This window comes from Prionailurus bengalensis, chromosome B4 (assembly GCF_016509475.1).
Source record: "Prionailurus bengalensis isolate Pbe53 chromosome B4, Fcat_Pben_1.1_paternal_pri, whole genome shotgun sequence".
Lineage (NCBI taxonomy): Eukaryota > Metazoa > Chordata > Mammalia > Carnivora > Felidae > Prionailurus > Prionailurus bengalensis.
In genome coordinates this window covers 24,328,244-24,347,209 of record NC_057358.1, presented here as the reverse complement: position 1 = coordinate 24,347,209, position 18,966 = coordinate 24,328,244, and the positions used below count along the sequence as shown (strand labels likewise).

General features: G+C 42.3%; 1 protein-coding gene across 1 annotated transcript in view; it reads right to left on the bottom strand.

Annotated features, from left to right (window-relative positions):
* GAD2 (glutamate decarboxylase 2) overlaps positions 1-18,966 on the bottom strand; it is an 88,131-nt gene that overhangs the window by 18,671 nt on the left and 50,494 nt on the right. The window contains exons 9-13 of the mRNA XM_043564325.1: positions 17,292-17,346; positions 15,592-15,708; positions 13,522-13,586; positions 7,298-7,376; positions 984-1,133 (exon numbers count right to left, since the gene is read on the bottom strand). Of these exons, the coding sequence (XP_043420260.1) occupies positions 984-1,133; positions 7,298-7,376; positions 13,522-13,586; positions 15,592-15,708; positions 17,292-17,346 (466 nt within the window). The remainder of the gene's footprint in view (positions 1-983; positions 1,134-7,297; positions 7,377-13,521; positions 13,587-15,591; positions 15,709-17,291; positions 17,347-18,966) is intronic.

Sequence of the window (18,966 nt, the reverse complement as noted above, 5' to 3'; positions counted from 1 at the left end):
AAGGGCACATTCTTGGGTCTTACCCTGGCAGGTCTCACTCCTGCTGACCGAGTTATTTCTGTGTCCCCTGGGATTGAACTGCCACCTGCTTGTGCAGGCTCCCAAGAAAGCTCACAGATAACTCTTGGGGCCCCTCTCCCAAATGTACAGGACCTCAGGGAGTGCCAGCCTTCCTCTAAACTCTCCTTTTCTTGTTTCCTTTGTCAAGGTTCCCTCGTGCACCCTTTTGGTTAGTTGGGTTTTTCTAGCAGTTGGGTTTTTCTGTCATGTCCAGCTGCTCTGACCATTGCCTCCTGTGAGAGGTAAATGAAACCAGGTGGGAAGTTACTGATGTGTGACATTGGAATTAGGAATCTGGCCAAAATTAAAAACAAAATCTTGGACCTTTCCATCCCGATTACATTTCAGCAACCAGGTATGGTCTTTGAAAGGGCAGCAATTAGGTCCAGCCAGTACGGTATTCCCTTACTTACAGAGTCTCTGTCTCTGAGAGGAGTGATCATCTATAGTTAAATGCTGGGGTCAACAGAGAAGCTGAACAAATGGAGGTTACTGGGTAGTTCCAGAGTTTTGAAAAAGCTTTATCTCGAGAGGTTATCCCTTAAAATGTCAAAAGAAAGCTATCATGGTGGGGTTTTGACTTTTCACTTTTGTCCTCCAAACCAAAAGAAGGCACCAACCACCCTGAGGGATCAATAACTGGGTAAAAACCAAGAGCTGAGAGCCAACAACAAAACAACAGTAACAAAACACCTCTTAAAAATCCAGATGTCATGCCGTATAAAGCAGCCTGGATTTGTTTTCTAGATGAGTGAGTGTTAGAAGCAATTTGGCTTATGTTCTTGCCCGTGCAGAAGGCAGATATCTAGAAACAGGATTAAAAAAACTTAATTGTGGGTAATCTGCAATTTGGAAATCAGTTTTTAATCTCATAATAAGGGTCACCAGATATAGTTTCTGTCTTTAGTCGATATGCAGCTCACCTTTGCCCTCCACATTAGCCATAATTTAAAAACATCGACATGGCGTCCACACTGTAAGGCCTTGTCTCCAGTGTCGTAGGACAGGTCGTAGTGTTTATCTTGCTGGAAAAGGTAGGAAGCATGCATCTGGTTGCAACTCTGCATCAACCCCTAGAAGAGAAGGGAAAATTTAGGAAACTCTACTGACTTGGTCAGGTATTCCATCAGATTTATATTGTGGTGAAAAGTATTAAGAAAAAAATTTGCGGAAGATGGTGGCATAGGAGGACGCTGGGCTCACCGCGTCCTGCTGATCACTTAGATTCCACCTACACCTGCCTAAATAACCCAGAAAACCGCCAGAAGACTCGCAGAACGGAATCTCTGGAGCCAAGCGCAGATGAGAGGCCCACAGAAGAGGGTAGGAAGGGTGGAGAGGCGGTGCTCGCTACACGGACTGGTGGGAGGGAGCTGGGGCAGAGGGGCAGCCTGGCAGCCAAGCAGAGCCCCCGGAGTCTGCCTTGCAAAAGTGGAGGGGCCGGGAAGGAGTGTGCTCTGACAGCAAGCGGGACTTAACATCTGGGAGGTTATAAGTTAACAGCTCTGCTTGGAGAATGGGAAGGCTGGAGGACAATGGGAGGGAAAGTTGTTGAGCCCGGAATGACAGAGCTCAGCTTGGTGGGGAACAAAGGCGCTCGCCAGCGCCATCTCCCTCGCCCATTCCCCAGCCAAAATCCCAAAGGGAACCAGTTCCTGCCGGGGAACTTGCTTGCACCGCGCAAACACCCAACGCTGTGCTTCTGCGGATCCATCCCTCTGGCGGTGGGTCTGACTCCCTCCGGTGCCGCAGGGCCCCTCCGGAAGCAGATCACTGAAGGAGAAGTGAGCTGAGCCTGCCCCTCCCGCCCCTGTGCACCTTGCCCATCCACTCCAGCTAATTCGCCAGATCCCCAGCACCACAAGCCTGGCAGTGTGCAAGTAGCCCAGATGGGTCACACCACCCCACAGTGAATCCCGCCCCTAGGAGAGGGGAAGAGAAAGCACACACCAGTCTGACTGTGGCCCCAGCGGTGGGCTGGGGGCAGAATTCAGGTCTGACTACGCCCAGCCCACCAATGCAAGTTATTCAAGGCAGCACAGGGTAAGTGCCCCACAGTTCCACACCACTCCAGGGACTATCCAAAATGACAAAACGGAAGAATTCCCCTCAAAACAATCTCCAGGAAATAATGACAGCTAATGAACTGATCAAAAAGGATTTAAACAATATAACAGAAAGTGAATTTAGAATAATAGTCATAAAATTAATGGCTGGGCTTGAAAACAGTATAGAGGACAGCAGAGAATCTATTGCTACAGAGATCAAGGGACTAAGGAACAGTTAGGAGGAGCTAAAAAATGCTATTAATGAGCTGCAAACTAAAATGGAGATGACCACAGCTCGGATTGAAGAGGCAGAGGAGAGAATAGGTGAACTGGAAGATAAAATTATGGAAAAAGAGGAAGCTGAGAAAAAGAGAAATGAAAAAATCCAGGAGTATGAGGGGAAAATTAGAGAACTAAGTGATGCACTACAGAGAAATAATCTATGCATAATTGGTATTCCAGAGGAGGAAGAGAGAGGGAAAGGTGATGAAGGTGTACTTGAAGAAATAATAGCTGAGAACTTCCCTGATCTGGGGAAGGAAAAAGGCATTGAAATCCAAGAGGCACAGAGAACTCCCTTCAGACGTAACTTGAATCGATCTTCTGCACGACATATCATAGTGAAACTGGCAAAATACAAGGATAAAGAGAAAATTCTGAAAGCAGCTAGGGATAAACATGCTGTAACATATAAAGGGAGACTGATAAGACTTGTGACAGATCTCTCTACTGAAACTTGGCAGGCCAGAAAGGAATGGCAGGAGATCTTCAATGTGATCAACAGAAAAAAGATGCAGCCGAGAATCCTTTATCCAGCAAGTCTGTCATTTAGAATAGAAGGAGAGATAAAGGTCTTCCCAAACAAACAGAAACTGAAGGAATTGGTCACCACTAAACCAGCCCTACAAGAAATCCTAAGGGGGATCCTGTGAGACAAAGTACCAGAGACATCGCTACAAGCATGAAACCTACGGACATCACAATGACTCTAAACCCATATCTTTCTACAATAACACTGAATGTAAATGGACTAAATGCACCAACCAAAAGACATAGGGTATCAGAATGGATAAAAAAACAAGCCCCATCTATTTGCTGTCTACAAGAGACTCATTTTAGACCTGAGGACACCTTCAGATTGAGAGTGAGGGGATGGAGAACTATTTATCATGCTACTCGAAGTCAAAAGAAAGCTGGAGTAGCCATACTTATATCAGACAAACTAGACTTTAAAGGCTGTAACAAGAGATGAAGAAGGGCATTATATAATAATTACAGGGTCTATCCATCAGGAAGAGCTAACAATTATAAATGTCTATGTACTGAATATGGAAGCCCCCAAATATATAAAACAACTACTCACAAACATAAGCAACCTTATTGATAAGAATGTGGTAATTTCAGGGGACTTTAAGAAAAAAATTTGCAAGGGACACTGAATTTCCTGGAGAAAGAAAGCAGTAAGAATCAAATTTTTTAGATGGGCCCAATATCCAGACAGGATGAGCTGTTGGGATAGGTAAACCCTGTGGGATAAATGGCTCAGGGTCAAATGTAACTTCAGGTTAACAACAGTGAAATATATGCTTTTACTCTCCTTTTTACAAGAATGCATTTATTCAAAAACAATCATAATCAGAGTATAATGTTCATTCTTTGAGGAATATCCTGATGTTCTGGTTTTATTGTAATTAAAATACTTTAGAAACTTTTGTTTTGTAAAATACTAATAGTGTGATTATTCTAGTGTTTCATTTACACTTAGTTCAGGTACTTTATTATCTGGCTGTTATGGCTTGAATTCTCTTTGGAAGTCATAGCTTTTAAGATAGCTTATTGTTATTTTTATATGCTGAAATCTAAAAAAATAAAGACATCATTATTCTGAGATGTCTTAAATAACCAATCTTTGAAATGCCATATTCCCCTCTCAAGAGTGGTTAGAGCTTCAGTACTGTATTTTTAAAAAAATGTTCATTCATATATTTTGTATTCATGCAAGAGAGAATGGGAGTAAGAGGGGGACGGGGGTAGGGGCAGAGAGAGAGAGGGAGAGAGAGAAAATCTCAAGTAGGCTCCACACTCAGCTTAGAGCTTGATACGGGGCACAGTCTCATGAACTGTGAGATCATGACCTGAGCCTAAATCAAGAGTGGTACACTTAACTGCCTGAGCCACCCAGATGCCCCGAGATCATATGTTTTGAAAGGACCACTAGAAACTGGTCCTCTCTACCCACTGTTCCACACTTTGGGGTGGTCTCCCTTAGGACTGGTACACCTTTTTGTGAGCTTGCATGCCGAGTTTCTGTGACCATGAAACAAAATGGAGTCACCTGTGGCAACTTTCAATTTTATTGGCCTTCAAGTGAATTTGCTTTTTCAAATCCAATGTCATTTTACCACTCTATTACAATTATTTAATTTCCCTCACTCTCAAAAGAATAACAATGAATTTTACTGCAAAAGGAGCCCAAACTATAGGGTTGAGACCAGTTTTATTGCCTACCATCTGGTCTTTCAGGGTCTCCTTACAATTTTAGTTGCATTACATTTTGTGTTAGTTTGGATAAATTCTTTTTTAAAGAACTCTCACTTCTAACTTTAACTAGATGATCACATTTTAGTCTTTTCTTTACTTGCCATGAGTCACAAGAGAAAAAAATGCCAAACGTTCTGTGAAAACACAATTGTACTGTAGATAATGAAAGAGTCAGAGGCTTCCTGTGGTTCGTGACAAATTAAAACGTGGTGGGGTTTCTGGTGAGGAGACCAGCAATGCTGCTTTAGTCAGAGAGCATGATTCATTCACTGTTCTTTGGAATAGTTCGGTCACTTTGCCACCCATGTTCCATACTAAACTTCTGGTGCTGAGGCTAATTAATTATCATTGGCAATGAAATATCCCATTGTAACTACCACAAGCAATGGAGTATAAAAATGCAGTAATGGAGTGCCGATACTTGGGATTCTCTCCCTCCCTCTCTCTCTCTCTCTCTCTCCCTGTCTCCTTCCCTCCCTCCTCCCCCTCTCAAAATAAATAAATAAACATTAAAAGAAACCAAAACACATGACCTCTTAAAGGTTGGCCAGCACCAGTCTCATTGCACAAAGGGATAAGTAAACGTGACATTTTTCACATAAAGGGCCTTGATAATATCCTGATTCCAAGCCATTGAAAAGTTATAGACCATTATGTTGTAAACTGTTTTAAGTAGGTTCCACACCCAGCGTGGAGCCCAACATGGGGCTTGAACTCAGGACCCTGAGATCAAGACCTGAGCTGAGATCAAGAGTCAATGCTTAACCAACTGAGCCACCCAGTCACCTCTGTTACAAACAATTTTAAATATAGTAATAGTTGCTGTGCTATAACATAGTTGTAAAAGAAATTCCCACGGTCAAATAAATTTAGGAAACTCTACCTGATAAATTCCTTCTTTAAAGATATTTGCAATATATATCCGCCTATGAAAGGCTCTGGCATGCCCTGAAGTAATAAATCTTGCTTTTAACTCTTCAATTTAATATATCCCATGGGGCGCCTGGGTGGCGCAGTCGGTTAAGCGTCCGACTTCAGCCAGGTCACGATCTCGCGGTCCGGGAGTTCGAGCCCCGCGTCAGGTTCTGGGCTGATGGCTCAGAGCCTGGAGCCTGTTTCCGATTCTGTGTCTCCCTCCCTCTCTGCCCCTCCCCCGTTCATGCTCTGTCTCTCTCTCTGTCCCAAAAATAAATAAACGTTGAAAAAAAAAAATTAAAAATAAATAAATAAATAAAATATCCCAAGTTTTTAAAATCTTTTTTATTTTTATTTAAATTTTTATTTAATGTTTATTTATTTTTGAGAGAGAGAGAGAGAGAGAGAGAGAGAATATGAGCAAGGGAGGGGCAGGGAGAGAGGGAGACACAGAATCTAAAGCACACTCCAGGCTCTGACTTGTCAACACAGAGCCTGACGCGGGGCTCAAACTCATAAACAGTGAGATAATGACCTGAGTCGAAGTCAGACGCTTAACCAACTGAGTCACCCAGGCACCCCTAAAATATCCCAAGTTTTGTAAGCCCAGAACTCTCTTATCACAGAATACTTAATACGGTCTTATACAAATGACCTTATTCCTTATATCTCAATAAGGAACATGCTGTCAGAGCATCATAAACTCTTGGATTTGGAAGGGATCCTAGGGGTTTTATTCTGTTCTTTTTCAATAAAAGAATCTTTTCTCTCCCTTTACTAATAAGTGTCTGTCCAATCTCCAGTCACTTACCCCCGGTGGTGAATTTATTCCTATGCAAAGCATTCACTACCTCGGAGAAAGCTTAATTTTTAGAAAAGCTTTCCTTTTATTGACCAGAAGTCAGAACTTCAATCATGGCATATTCTGATTGTGCCATCAAATCATTCCATCCAGTGCTACAGACCCAGTTCCCTGAAGAAACCGAATCTCTTCCACTTGAGTCATTTAAACTGTGAAGGATGCCATCTTCTCAGTCTTTGAAGTTTCTTTTTCTTTTTAGATTAAACATCCTTGCTTATTTCAACCACATCTGTCACAGGTTCACCAATTGTTGCCCACCATTCAAACCCTAGCTTGGTGGGGTCCCATATGCAATTTGGCACTGACCTAAGCAAATGGCTTCAGGCATGGTTTATCTAGAGGACAGTGGGAGACTACCACCTTCCTCATCCTGGAACTCTACTTCTTTTTTTTTTTTTAACATTTCATTTAATTTATTTTTTAAATTTACATCCAAGTTAGTTAGCATATAGTGCAACAATGATTTCCTTAATGCCCTTTACCCATTTAGCCCATCTCTCCCCACAACCCCTTCAGTAACCTTCTGTTTGTGTGACTCTACTTCTTTTAGACCCATTACTTTTTTTTGAATGCTAAGTTTCTCTTGATGCATTGTTGACCCTGCCAAGTACAACCTAACATTCTATGCCTTTTTTCACAAGTACAATTTATCCATGTATGAAACATACCTGTCTTGTAGACTCAAACTATGACCGTCCTATACTTGGACATAAGAGGACCTCATAATAATCCTTGTTAACAATTTGCCCTTTTTGGAGATGGCTCGCTGTTCCAGGCTGTCAAATCATCCTGTATTCTGATTCTGTTACTACACACATTTATTCTACTGAACTCCATGGATGGACTGGGCCATGAGTCAGGGAAGACATACCTCTTCTCTAACCAGGAGAGCAGAGCACTGTAAGGGGACGCCCATCATCTTGTGTGGGTTCCATGTCACAGAGTTGGCCCTAAAGGAAAGAAATGAAGTTAGGAGGGTGGCACCCATGGCAGACTCAGACTACAAGGTCCTGTGCTGGGACAACAGAGCTTCAGTGTTCTTAGCACTGTTTCTCAGACTCCCAGATGACACTAACTTTACAAAACAAGAAGTGGGCTCTTAAATCTACAACCTTTTCTTTGTCTACAAAGAGAATAGGTGAGGGTCGGTATCTTCACGCGGTGCCCCCTTAGCTTCCATGCAGGAATTCAGCCAGCCTCCCTGTGGTCCCCTTTGAGGGACTGGGATCATCCAGCCCAGGGTCCTGCCTTTGGCCATCAAGGAGCAGAGCACCATGCAGGTGAAGGGCTGTCCTTGTGTGCCTCCATTGTTCATGTTTCTGACACTATCACAGTGGCTCATTTCACTGCTTAATTTTGTTCTCACTCAGCTTCTCCTTCTTCCTCTTCAATTGATCATGACGTTTCTCCCAAGTTTCCTTTCACAACAGCTTCTAGCTCATCCATTTCCATCTCTCTCTAACCCACAGACATCCTTCTGGACCACAGGTGGGATATGCTGTAGCCCCTACAGCAGTTTTCAATCTATTTTGTCCTGACACACTTGAGAAATACAATGCTCTCCCATCAGCGATTGCCAGGTATTTATGCTATCTGAAAAGTCTAAAGCATAGTTCTGGGTCAGATGATGATAATAATGATAATAAATAATAATAATAATGCCCTCAAGGGTGAGCCCAGGCCACGTGTTCAGTCTTGTGTTCTTTCGCTTTTCCATACCCATTTTCATCACAACAGACTATTTTATTTTCATTCTCAGAAAACTCTATACTCACACTCCTGGGTCTCCTTAATACCATTTCCTCTTTCTGGAATGTCATCTCTCTTTGCTTCACTTGGTTAAATCTTACTTATTCTCTAAGGCTCAGATCAAGTGTTATTATCTCTGCAGCCTTCTTCAAGTTCATTCAACTTCTCTCCCTCACACTCTCTGGACTACTCAATTAGCTCCTCCCCCAGCTCCAGGGAAAGCAGCAGTTCCCTGCATGAATGAGTTCCCATTGCAAGGTGAGCCTCTGTGCATGTCTTCCGAGAGCCTGAGGGATCCTTGGGGCGGAGAATCATGAATGTGACCCCAGTATGAAGAGACTCACAGCAGGAGGGAAAGGAGAACAGCCATGGCAGCTGCCTCCGGAGTGTGGGAAATTACTTCCCCTCCTCTGAGGGAACAAAATACTTGGGCTCACCCTCCTCTCAGCTCTCAAGGTGCAAGAACACTGGGAAGAAATGAGAAGCTGGGACAGTCTCATTCGTTTACCTGATGAATGGTGGGCGTCAGCCGGCCAGTCGGAGAACGCCTACTGGCCTGGGGATCTCATCTGAATCAGTGAATAGGCCCAGCTCATCTTCTGATACATGGTAAACATTAAATAAGGTTGGCTTTTGCTATCAGTTTCAATTCTATCATTTCCACGCTTGGTGACATGAAGCATATATATATACTGCTTCTATAATATTCTACAGCTATATGACTAATCCTGATGAAACTCAGCTTTGTTAATAACGACACCTGATGGAGAAGACAATAGCTGTTCTCCATTTCTCTGACTGGAGGTGTTTGTTTCTATGCAGTGGCCAACTTGTCTTTTTAGAGTAGAAGTTGCTGAGGTTCACAACTGCCTGTCACTGAGTCTCCTGTCCTGCCTCTCTCTCAGCGGGGCTGCCTCACAAACATGGCAAAAAGCTGCACACAGTGATTCAGTGATGTGCCATTAGTTTATTTGAGAAATGTTGGCAATTTATGAAAAACAGCCTCAGGTTCATTTCAAAGTGTTTGCTGTGAGACTCAGTTATGTGGCTTCTGTGATTTACTTTAAGTTAGAAAAAATGAATCCCTTAGGGCTGTCTTAAGACATATCCTTGTGCCCTCAATTGCGCCTCAAACTCAGAAGACCCCACACGAACTCATTAACTTACCCCTCCTCATCCTTCTAGATCTATCCTTTCTTGTGTGTTCTGTGCCTCAGTGCCTCACACTGTCTTCCTCCCACACAACCAGCTCTCAAACCTCAGTGTTTTAGTATCATTTTCTTTTTCCTGCTCTCATGACATCACCCCTTGCAGCTTTATTTAAATAATAGTAATAATAATAATAATCTCTGTATAAAGTGTTTTATTCTTTAGTCCTTGGTGCTAGATTTTGGTGTAATTTTTAAGGAAGATGTTTCAAGATGTCAGCTTGGTCAAAGATATCTACAAAAGAAATGTCCCCCATACCTTTTGACATATTATGCAAGACTGTAAAATCTGCCAAGGTGGAAAGGCTCTAGAATTTCTTAAAGTATTGGAAAGTAAGGCAAAAGAAAGTATTACGTACAGATAGTGTTTAAGCATTCTGTAATGTACAATGCTCTTCGTGTAATTAGAGTGTGATATATATATATATATATATATATCACACTCTAATTACATATATATATGTATACACACACACACACACACACACACACATACAATGTTTCAGAAGCAAGGGAGGTAAACAGAAGTCCTTGTTCTTTAAATTACACTTGGTCCTGGGGTGCCTGGGTGGCTCAGTCGGTTAAGTATCTGACTCTTAATCTCAGGTTAGGTCACGATCTCACAGTTTGTGAGTTCAAGCCCTGCATCTGGTTCTGTGCCGATGGCACAGGGCCTGCTTAGGGTTCTGTCTCTCCCTCTTTCTTTGCCCCTCTCCTACTTGCTCTCGAAAGAAAGAAAAAAAGAAAGAAAGAAAGAAAGAAAGAAAGAAGAAAGAAAGAAAGAAAGCAGGAAGGAAAAAGAAAGTTTAAAGAAATAAGAACCAAAAACTTAAAGAAAAAAATCACACTTGGTCCCATAGATGAGCAAGTCTCTGTGAATAGTTTGTCCTTTTTGGTGGAAGCGACACTCTTGGGTTCATCCCATTTCCCTCCCTGCTGCTACTGCCCCAGTTTGCACCCTTAGCTTCTCTCACCTCCGCTACCACTTCTCACCTGGACATTCCCAAAAGCTCAATGGTTTCCATCTCCTCCCGAATCCAGAGCTGTCTTTCCAAACGGCAGGTGAGGTAATCCGCCTCGTCTCCTCAAACCCCTCCATGGGTTTCATTTTTGAAAGCCACAGTAGGGGCTTTCATTTTTGTGCCCCCAACCTTTGAAATCCAAGGCTCTCCATGTGAAATAGTGGCTCCTACAGCAGTGATTCTCAGCTCGGGGATTTCTGTTGATCCTGACATGGCCCAGGAGGCAAGTTCTCCACCAAGACTTCCTGGGCAGGACTTGTGGACACTCCACGAGCTTACTAGTCACTTCCATGAGTCCGTCTAAGGCTCCAACCAAACTTATCTGGACTTTCTCCAAGGACTCTTCCCAACCTCCATGTCCTAGCTAGCTCTTCACCTTGAATGCCCTTCTTCCACTTCCATCTCATGAAGCGCCAATGCCCACCCCTGTGTGAAGCCTTCCTTTAATAACCCTGTTGAGTAGGAATCATTCCTTTCTCTGTGCTTGCCAAGCAGCTCGCTTGTCTGTCTCTTGAGCCTTTACTTCCTCTGCCTTGAATTTTAATCCATTATTGACTGTCACTCTTCCCTACTAGATTCTAAACCCTTTGAAAACAGGCTTCACACCACGTTGGTCTTTGTCCTCTCGCTGTGCCTTGCATATGGCAGAGGTTTAGTAGCTACTGAATTGAGTTTCTAAATAGCTCTCGGGGCAGGGTGAGGGCAATAATTGGTAATATGGTAGAAGGCGTGCCAGGACCTCCAGCTGGGCTGGGAAACCTGGAGAGTGGGACACCACAAAGGGTTATCACAGGTAAGCAGCAACCTGCTGTGGGGAGGGATTAAAGGAGTCAGTTTACATCACACAGAAGCATACTTTGGAGTATTAGGGCTTTTGGCAAGTCCTCTCAGCTATGACATCTCTAGAAAATTTGACAGTGTTAGCGAGGAAGAAGGTTGCTTTCTGAGAATTTGGTAGGCACTCCAAGGGAAGCCAGGCAGGCTCTGGTTACACGTGCCATTTTGTTATAAGGATGTCATAGGGGACCCTGTGACCACTGGGGAACCTCTTGATCTGGGGACAAGAATTGTCCATGGATTTCCTCCACTTTAGAGTGAATCTTTGAGAAAATGTATATCCCAAGTGTGGCAAATTTCTTTCTTCAACTTAGGCCCATACACATTATGCCCAGGGCTTTCCACTGGCCCTACAACCTTATTTGCCAAAGATAGTGTGCCTTTTGCTAATAAGTCAGCAAGATGGATGCTCTCAGGTAGACAGGTGGCAGTCCCTCATTTTTTGGGACTTCATATTTCGCTATCCCACTTAGTAGATTTAGTTATAATACCGTTTCAAGAACTATGGCCATTGGAACAGACTCTATGTTCCACAGTGAATGTTCTAAGCTTTGCTCTCAAATAATAGTCTTTAGTACAAAAGTGTGTGGGTGTTTATTTTTCCCAGGTTCAGGGTAAGTAATTTAGTGAGCTTTTAAGTCATCACTGGCGGAGGACGCTCCGTGACTCTCAGCACTTGGAGTCCCAGGTGTATTAAAGGTACAATAATAGATGCTTACTTTTTGTGCTAGAGAGAAAGAAACTCAAAGAAGAGAGAAGTACTGTGTACAGGCCACCTCTTTCAAAAGCACGAGAATTTTGTTCTTGTTCTGATCATCTGAGCAGGCACCTTCCAAGCTGTTCTTTTCTTTTCTTTTTTTCTTTTTTTTTTTTTTTGCATTGTCTCTCCCTGCTTAGTGCATTGCCTCCTCCTTATGCGTCTGGTTTCATTCAGATCTTCACGGGGAAAAAAGAAATTGGGCATGGGAGAAGCACCTGAGGACTAGAGGCAGAGGCCAAGACCGGCTCACTCTGGGAGGGGGCTATGCCTGCGTTCAGCCTCCCACACCTAAATGGGTACCAGCGATCAGTGAGCATAAGCAGTTCTACAGTTGGGCACTGACCCCAGCCAGCAGACTCAGGGACAGCTATCCCGCTGACCTGAGCCTCAGCTGGTCTATCTCGAGTCTTCCATGAATCAGGCAGTGTGCCCCTGACTCTGCCTTGGTAACCCCCACCCCTCTTTCTACATTCACAGCCTCTCTGTGTGTGAATGGGCCTGGGTATTGCAGAACATGCCTCACGCATTCATTCTGGTCTGGCTGCCTGCACGACCAGTGCTGACAGATGCTCCCACACTCCACTGGCCTCTCTCCTCGTCCCAGAACAGAAGTTGTGCCAAGACGTCTAGGGGCACAGCCAGTGGGAAGCTCTTCCTGGGCAGCATCTGGCTACCTGGCAGGGCATGGGGGGCACTTGGCCTCGGATGAACTCAGGCTCTCTCAGCTGCCTGAGTGTCAGAGCTAACCATTGCTGTTGACCTGCCATGGTGTAATGGGAGAACTGGGAACGTTGAGCTTCCTTTGCAAAGGAAAGGTCAGCAAAGCCTGGGGCTGATTTTGCATTCTATAATTTTTTTTTCCTTTCTCTTCAGACTTGCATATGTTTTATGCTAATCAAATATAACCTCCTTTGCTTTTCTCAACCATCTACTGCTTAGTCTTTGGGGAAAAAAGAAAAGGTACTCTGCTGCATCAATCAGAACTATGTAAAAAAAAATTATCATGGAATTATAAGCATGAGATGATGTTATCACAAGTATGTCTTGCTTTCAGTGGGCTGTATCAAACCCCAGACCCATGCTTGCAACACTAATAAACTATAAGGGTGCAAATTTACTTATTGGTTTCCTTAAGGCGGTCAATATTATCCTTTTATGGAGCATGAAATCTACAGATCCTCTCCCTGGAAAACTATGACCTGCTAAGAGGTTTTAAACAACTTTGGTAGTTGGTTCAGAGATTCTAGGAAGGTCATTCCTGAGTCCTGTGGCCAACCACGGACTGCAGTTAGGAATCTCTATTGGAGAAACATTCTGCTTGGGCCACTTGATATGGGAATTTGATTTCTTTTTGTTGTTTACACATAATACACATGTGTCAATGACCACACAGACAAGGCACACAAACACTGCACAAAATGGGCTCACCTGTATTCTAAGAGTTCTTAGAAATTGTGTGTAATGTGCTTTTATATTTAGCTTTCATGCTTTACGTAGTTAACAAGAAAAATGGGCATACCTCTCTACGCCGCTCAGTTTCCACTTGTGTTTCCGGGACATCAGTAATCCCCCACCCCAAGCTGCCTGCAACAGGAAGATCATACAAGGAAAAAGGTAGTGGGTTTTCATTGCCTAGACTTCTAAAGTTTGGTGTCTTTCAGAACAGTGAAAGTCTTGTGGGGTGAAAGTGATCTCTTCAACCCCAGGCAATTTAGGGGGTTGGCCACCTTATTCTGGTACTAGACTTGCAAAGCTTAAATTGGGGGCTGTTCTAAGGTTTTAGGTTCCACACTACATTTATACAAGTGGAAGGAGACAAATTGGGGGGCACATTTTTTCTGTCTGCATAAGACAAAAGATCCTTTCCCCAACTTATCACCACCACTCATAGTGTTAATGAAACTCATGATCTCAAAATGAGAAACCCTATTGTCTCCCCAGTTGGCATTACAGAGGATGAGCTAGGTACCCATTAGGCTGCCTCTGAGTTGTAAGGAAAACTCCTTTGATGAGTCTGGATAATTCCAGAGGAAATAAGCAGCTTCATGATCCTATTTTACTAATGTGTACTTCTGGATAAGATAATTTCTCTACCCAAAAAAGAAAGAAACAAGCAGGAAGAATGTGTACCAGTCAATTCCCTGAGCGATAGGAACATGTTTTTTAAAAATTTGTACTCAAGTTTGAAGATTTGAATTAGTGTACTGATGTAGTGATCTCTTTTAAAAAAATGTCAAGATGGAGATTCATTGGAAAATGTTGACATTCTTTGTGGGTAAAAATAATCCTGGGATAATTTTAAGGAAAAAAAAAACCCACCTGTTAGGGTATAACTGCTTTATTTACTTATTATTTAGTTTGTTATAATTTCAGGTTGAAAAATTACCCAATTTTCCAAATGGGTACTATTTTAAGAATTTCTCTAATCTAATTATAAAAGTATAAACATTTAAGATAATACGAGTAAGTGCTAAACTTGATAGGTTTCAAAGAAAGCAAATACGATTGGTTAAGAAATCTCTCTATTTTAAGTAGAAATCCCGGAGGGGAGACAGCAGCATCTGCTGGTTTAGGACACACAGACATTGTTATTTTTAATGTTGTCAGGTTAATCCTCTTCCTGAATCAGCTAGCAAGGTTTAACAGGCTCTCCAGTTCTGAGACCCAGATCATAATGCTACTGGAATTGTTCAACCTTTTCTTAGTGTCTTCGTTTCTAAAACGGATGGGGTCATTGGTAGCCTAAGAAACAACTCACACTGTGAATCAGGGAAGGAAAAGAAGACTGATACCCGCCATGCAGGATGACACTGGGATAGTGGAAATTTACCTGGCTCATCCTTAGTTAGTAATAATGGATTAGTAACAAACATTTTGCAGGTAACAGCTGATCTTTGAGCCAGACTTTGATTTACAATGGTTGAAGTTTAAATCTTTTCATTTTGTCCATGGAAAACTTGACGTTTTTTCATTTGAAAATGCTTTGGTGGGCACATCTTCATTTTAGTGTGCCCAGGCCTGGAGTCAAAACATTTCAAATATGAAATATCTTCTTAAGTGACCCAGCTAAGAAATTGGAAATTGGTGTCCCATATCTCCTAGCAAGCTGTCAAGTCTGCTTTCCTCTCCAAATATACAAATACCTGACTGAGTTTGAGATTTTATCCTTTGGGTTTCCCATGGAAACGTAACTCCTTTATGCTTTTTTGATCATTCTCACAGGGAAGTACAATCTGCATGTGTGTGACTGTGTATGTACGTATGTAGGCTGCATTCCTCCATGGATGTTATGGGCCAATGAACCGAGAGCTAAGTGCTCAGCTTGGATACTGGTCATAGAAATGAGAATATTATCATGTTGGGAACATTAACACATCATCAGCCTCCAACTTCCTCTAGTCAACATTGTGTGCTATGTGAGTTGTGTGCTGCTTTGTCTCTGCAATCTTAAAATCTTAAATATCCCTATTCTAAAAAGAAGCTCCCAAAGAAAAAAAAAAAAAGAGAGAAAAGACAGACTTCATTTCACGAGCCCCAAATGAATAAACATGCAAGGGCATTTTAGTGGCAGTTCCTATGGGATACTCACATCCACATGCATCCAGATCTTGTACTTTTTGCAAATGTCAGCGACCGCCAAGAGGGGGTCAAATGCTCCATACACAGTGGTCCCAGCTGTGGCACTCACAAGGAAAGGAACAAATCCCTATGCAAACGAGAAAGCCCCAAATAAGGTCAAATAGGGCTTTGAGAATTTTTTCAAACAGCTGATGAAAACAGTAGAAATTCTCCCCCATCATCTGCAGTTTTGGAACCATCAGCAGGATCATCGACACCCTCGAGCCTGGAAGGACGTTCACTCTCCAGGATCTGAGTTCTCCAGGCCATTCGGTTGGACCTGTCAGTCAGTCTTATGAGAACAGACACTCTGGTTCTCGGAAGAGGCTGCACTGGACCCATAGGTGAGGAAGCTTTGTGGTGCCCACAAGCCATTTATTTATTCCAGGTAGATATCCCCCCCCCCCCCCCCACCTTGGCCCACTCTCTGGTCTTCCTTTTCTGTAACAGTCCTTTAGAGTGAGCAGACGAAAGAACAAAGAGAAGGAAATCTGACCGGCCCATTATTCCTAGTTGGAAAATCCTCAGATATAAATTTATTTGGTGTCTTGGGCGGGACGGGTTCACGTGAGACTATATAATAAGCCACGACTCTTATCCATCTCAGCAGTCCTCTGGCCCTGGCTAAGTGAAAATTGCTGGAAGAAGGTAGTGAACGGTGTGAACATAGCGGGAGATGTGACAGGATGTTACAGAATCTGTCTTTAGGTGGCAGCAAAGGTTTAATCTTATGGTTTGTGCTGACAGGAGTACTACTTTAGAAACAAGGGGAACCTTCTGGCCACTGTGTAGGAAATAAAAAAGGCATATGAAGAGGAATAATTTTTCCTGAGTTGATAATAACAAAATGTATGTTTTCTGTTGAACTAGGAACTGTAGGTTATATCCACTAAAAGTTACACTTAGGGGTTCCTGGGTGGCTAGGTCGGTTGAGCATCCAGCTCTTGATTTTGGTTCAGGTCGTGATCCCAGAGATGTAGGATTGAGCCCCACGTCGGGCTCTGTGCTGAGCATGGAACCTGTTCAAGATTCTCTCTCTCCCTCTCCCTCTGCCCCTCCCCTCCGCATGCTCTCACTCTCTCTCTCAAAAAAAGAAAAAAAGTTACATTTAAGGGAGTTCTACAAACAAGCTCTCCGGTTTGCAAACCATCCAGAGATGTAAATGACTTTCTAGGTCTCCAGAACTTGCTCCTTCTAAGACTTGTTAGACTCTAAGACTCTAAATTGTTTCCTAAAAAATAAGATGCTTAGAGAGCCAATCGTATCCATATTTGTAGGCAGGAAAAATGGGCCCCTTTCAAATACCCATACAACGGTAAGTCATGCTGCGTTAACATTGTGATGTTTTCCACTTGTGAAAATGATCTTTCAAATGTATGTCTGTTTAATGTCAACCCTCAGCACAGAGAAAGACAAATGCTTTAGAAATTGTTACAGCATCACTATGTGCATTACCACAGTGTATATTATTTAAAGAGCAACTTAGATCTTTCCAAAGCAGAGTCTACAACTCAGAGACAAACAGTGATTGGAAGCAAAATCCCACATTCTCAGCAAGGCTTGGAGGTTGAGAATTGAGTCCTCTTTTTAAAACAAAGCCACAGTGTGTTCTCCACTGGATGAAAACAGAAATATGTACCCTTGGTTTGTTAACTCTCTACAAAAACTTACTTTCTGTTTGGCTTCAAGGATCCTTCTTTCAAGATCAGATGGGATCATTTTCCCTCTGAAAGGAAAAATAAATACATTGTAGGTTTGCTTCAAATACGTTACTTTGTTGCCCTTACAAGCAGCCACATCAGGGTAAAAAGTTCAACCCTAAACTGTTGATAAAAATGATCTGTTACGACAACTCTGTGGCTATTTCCAGGCAGAAAGGCATTTCTTCCCTGAATGATGCAGGACTGTGATTTCTGACACATTTAGGAGAGTCCTGACCACATGTCCCTCCACTCTGCACAGAACGTGCTTTTTAGGCCATCCTCTTAACTCAGCTGAAACAAGTCTGTTTCAATGCAAGACAGGTGGCCAATGAAAACAGAGTGCAGAAAAAAGATTTGCATTCCCAGTCTTTAAATGAATGGAGCTGCAATTTCGTATATAGATGACATGCCAAGAAGAGAAAATCCATTATGAAACAACTGAATGAAAATATTAAGAAAGCTACCTAATTACGTGCTGAAAGCATAAAGCAAGCCAAGAAAACATGGGCTCAAATTTCAAACGTTTAGATAACGTGGGCTCTGGAAAAAGAAACATCCTTTCATCCCTGAAATGTTTCTTTCCTAAAATAAAAACAAAGATAGTGCTTTGCTACTTATAAAACTCCATCATTATGGGAGGCGTCTTGGGTGGCTCAGTTTGTTGAGTGTCCAACTCTTAGTTTTGGTTCAGGCCATGATCTCATGGTTCATGAGTTCGAGCCCCACATGGGGCTCTGCACTGAGAGTGCAGTGCAGATTTCTCTCTCCCTTTCTCTCTCTGCCCCTCCCTGGCTTGCTCTCTAAATAAACAAACAAACATTAAAAAAATTTAAAAATACATTATAATAATCAAAGGAGTTGATTTACACAAGAAGCTAGATGTAGCTAGATGTGTAATTCTTAGTCAAGTTGCCTAATTTCTCGGTGCCTATTATTATCATCCCTGGAACATAGTGATAATAATATTACTTATGGAGTTATGAGGTTTAAATAAATTAATACATACAAAAGTATTTTAAAAGTGCTTGACATGTGGGAAGCACTCCATAAGTGTTAATTTGTATTGTTGAGCTTGTAATGCACTGTGACATGCATATCCCGAGTCTTTGGGGAAAAAAATAGGGAAAGGACAGAGTAGTTGCATGGTGACAGAGGCAGAAAAATATTCTTTAAACCAAAATACCTCTCTTGAGGTTGCTAAACTGGATAAACTTCTCACATCAGGATCATCGATCTAGGGTGTTAAAAGGCAATTTGAAAAATAAATTATGGGCAGGAGGTTGTCACAATAAATGGCTGGGAGATGCTACTGGCATTTAGGGACCAGTGAGCAGGGTTTGGTATTTGTCACTAGTTCAATAATTTATTTGTGGCTGTTCCTGTGACTTTAGGTATAGAGCAAACATTGAGCTACTTTATTACATCTTCTAAGCTTTACATATTGAAATATATTATTAGAAGTTACTTGTCTAACACCCATTTGAAAAAAATATGTTACTTTTCTTTAAATTTATTTTATTTATTTTTATTTTTTTTATATTTATTTATTTTTGATAAAGAGAGACAGAGCACAAGTCGGGGAGGGGCAGAGAGAGAAGGAGACACAGAATCCAAAGCAGGCTCCACCCTCCAAGCTGTCAGCA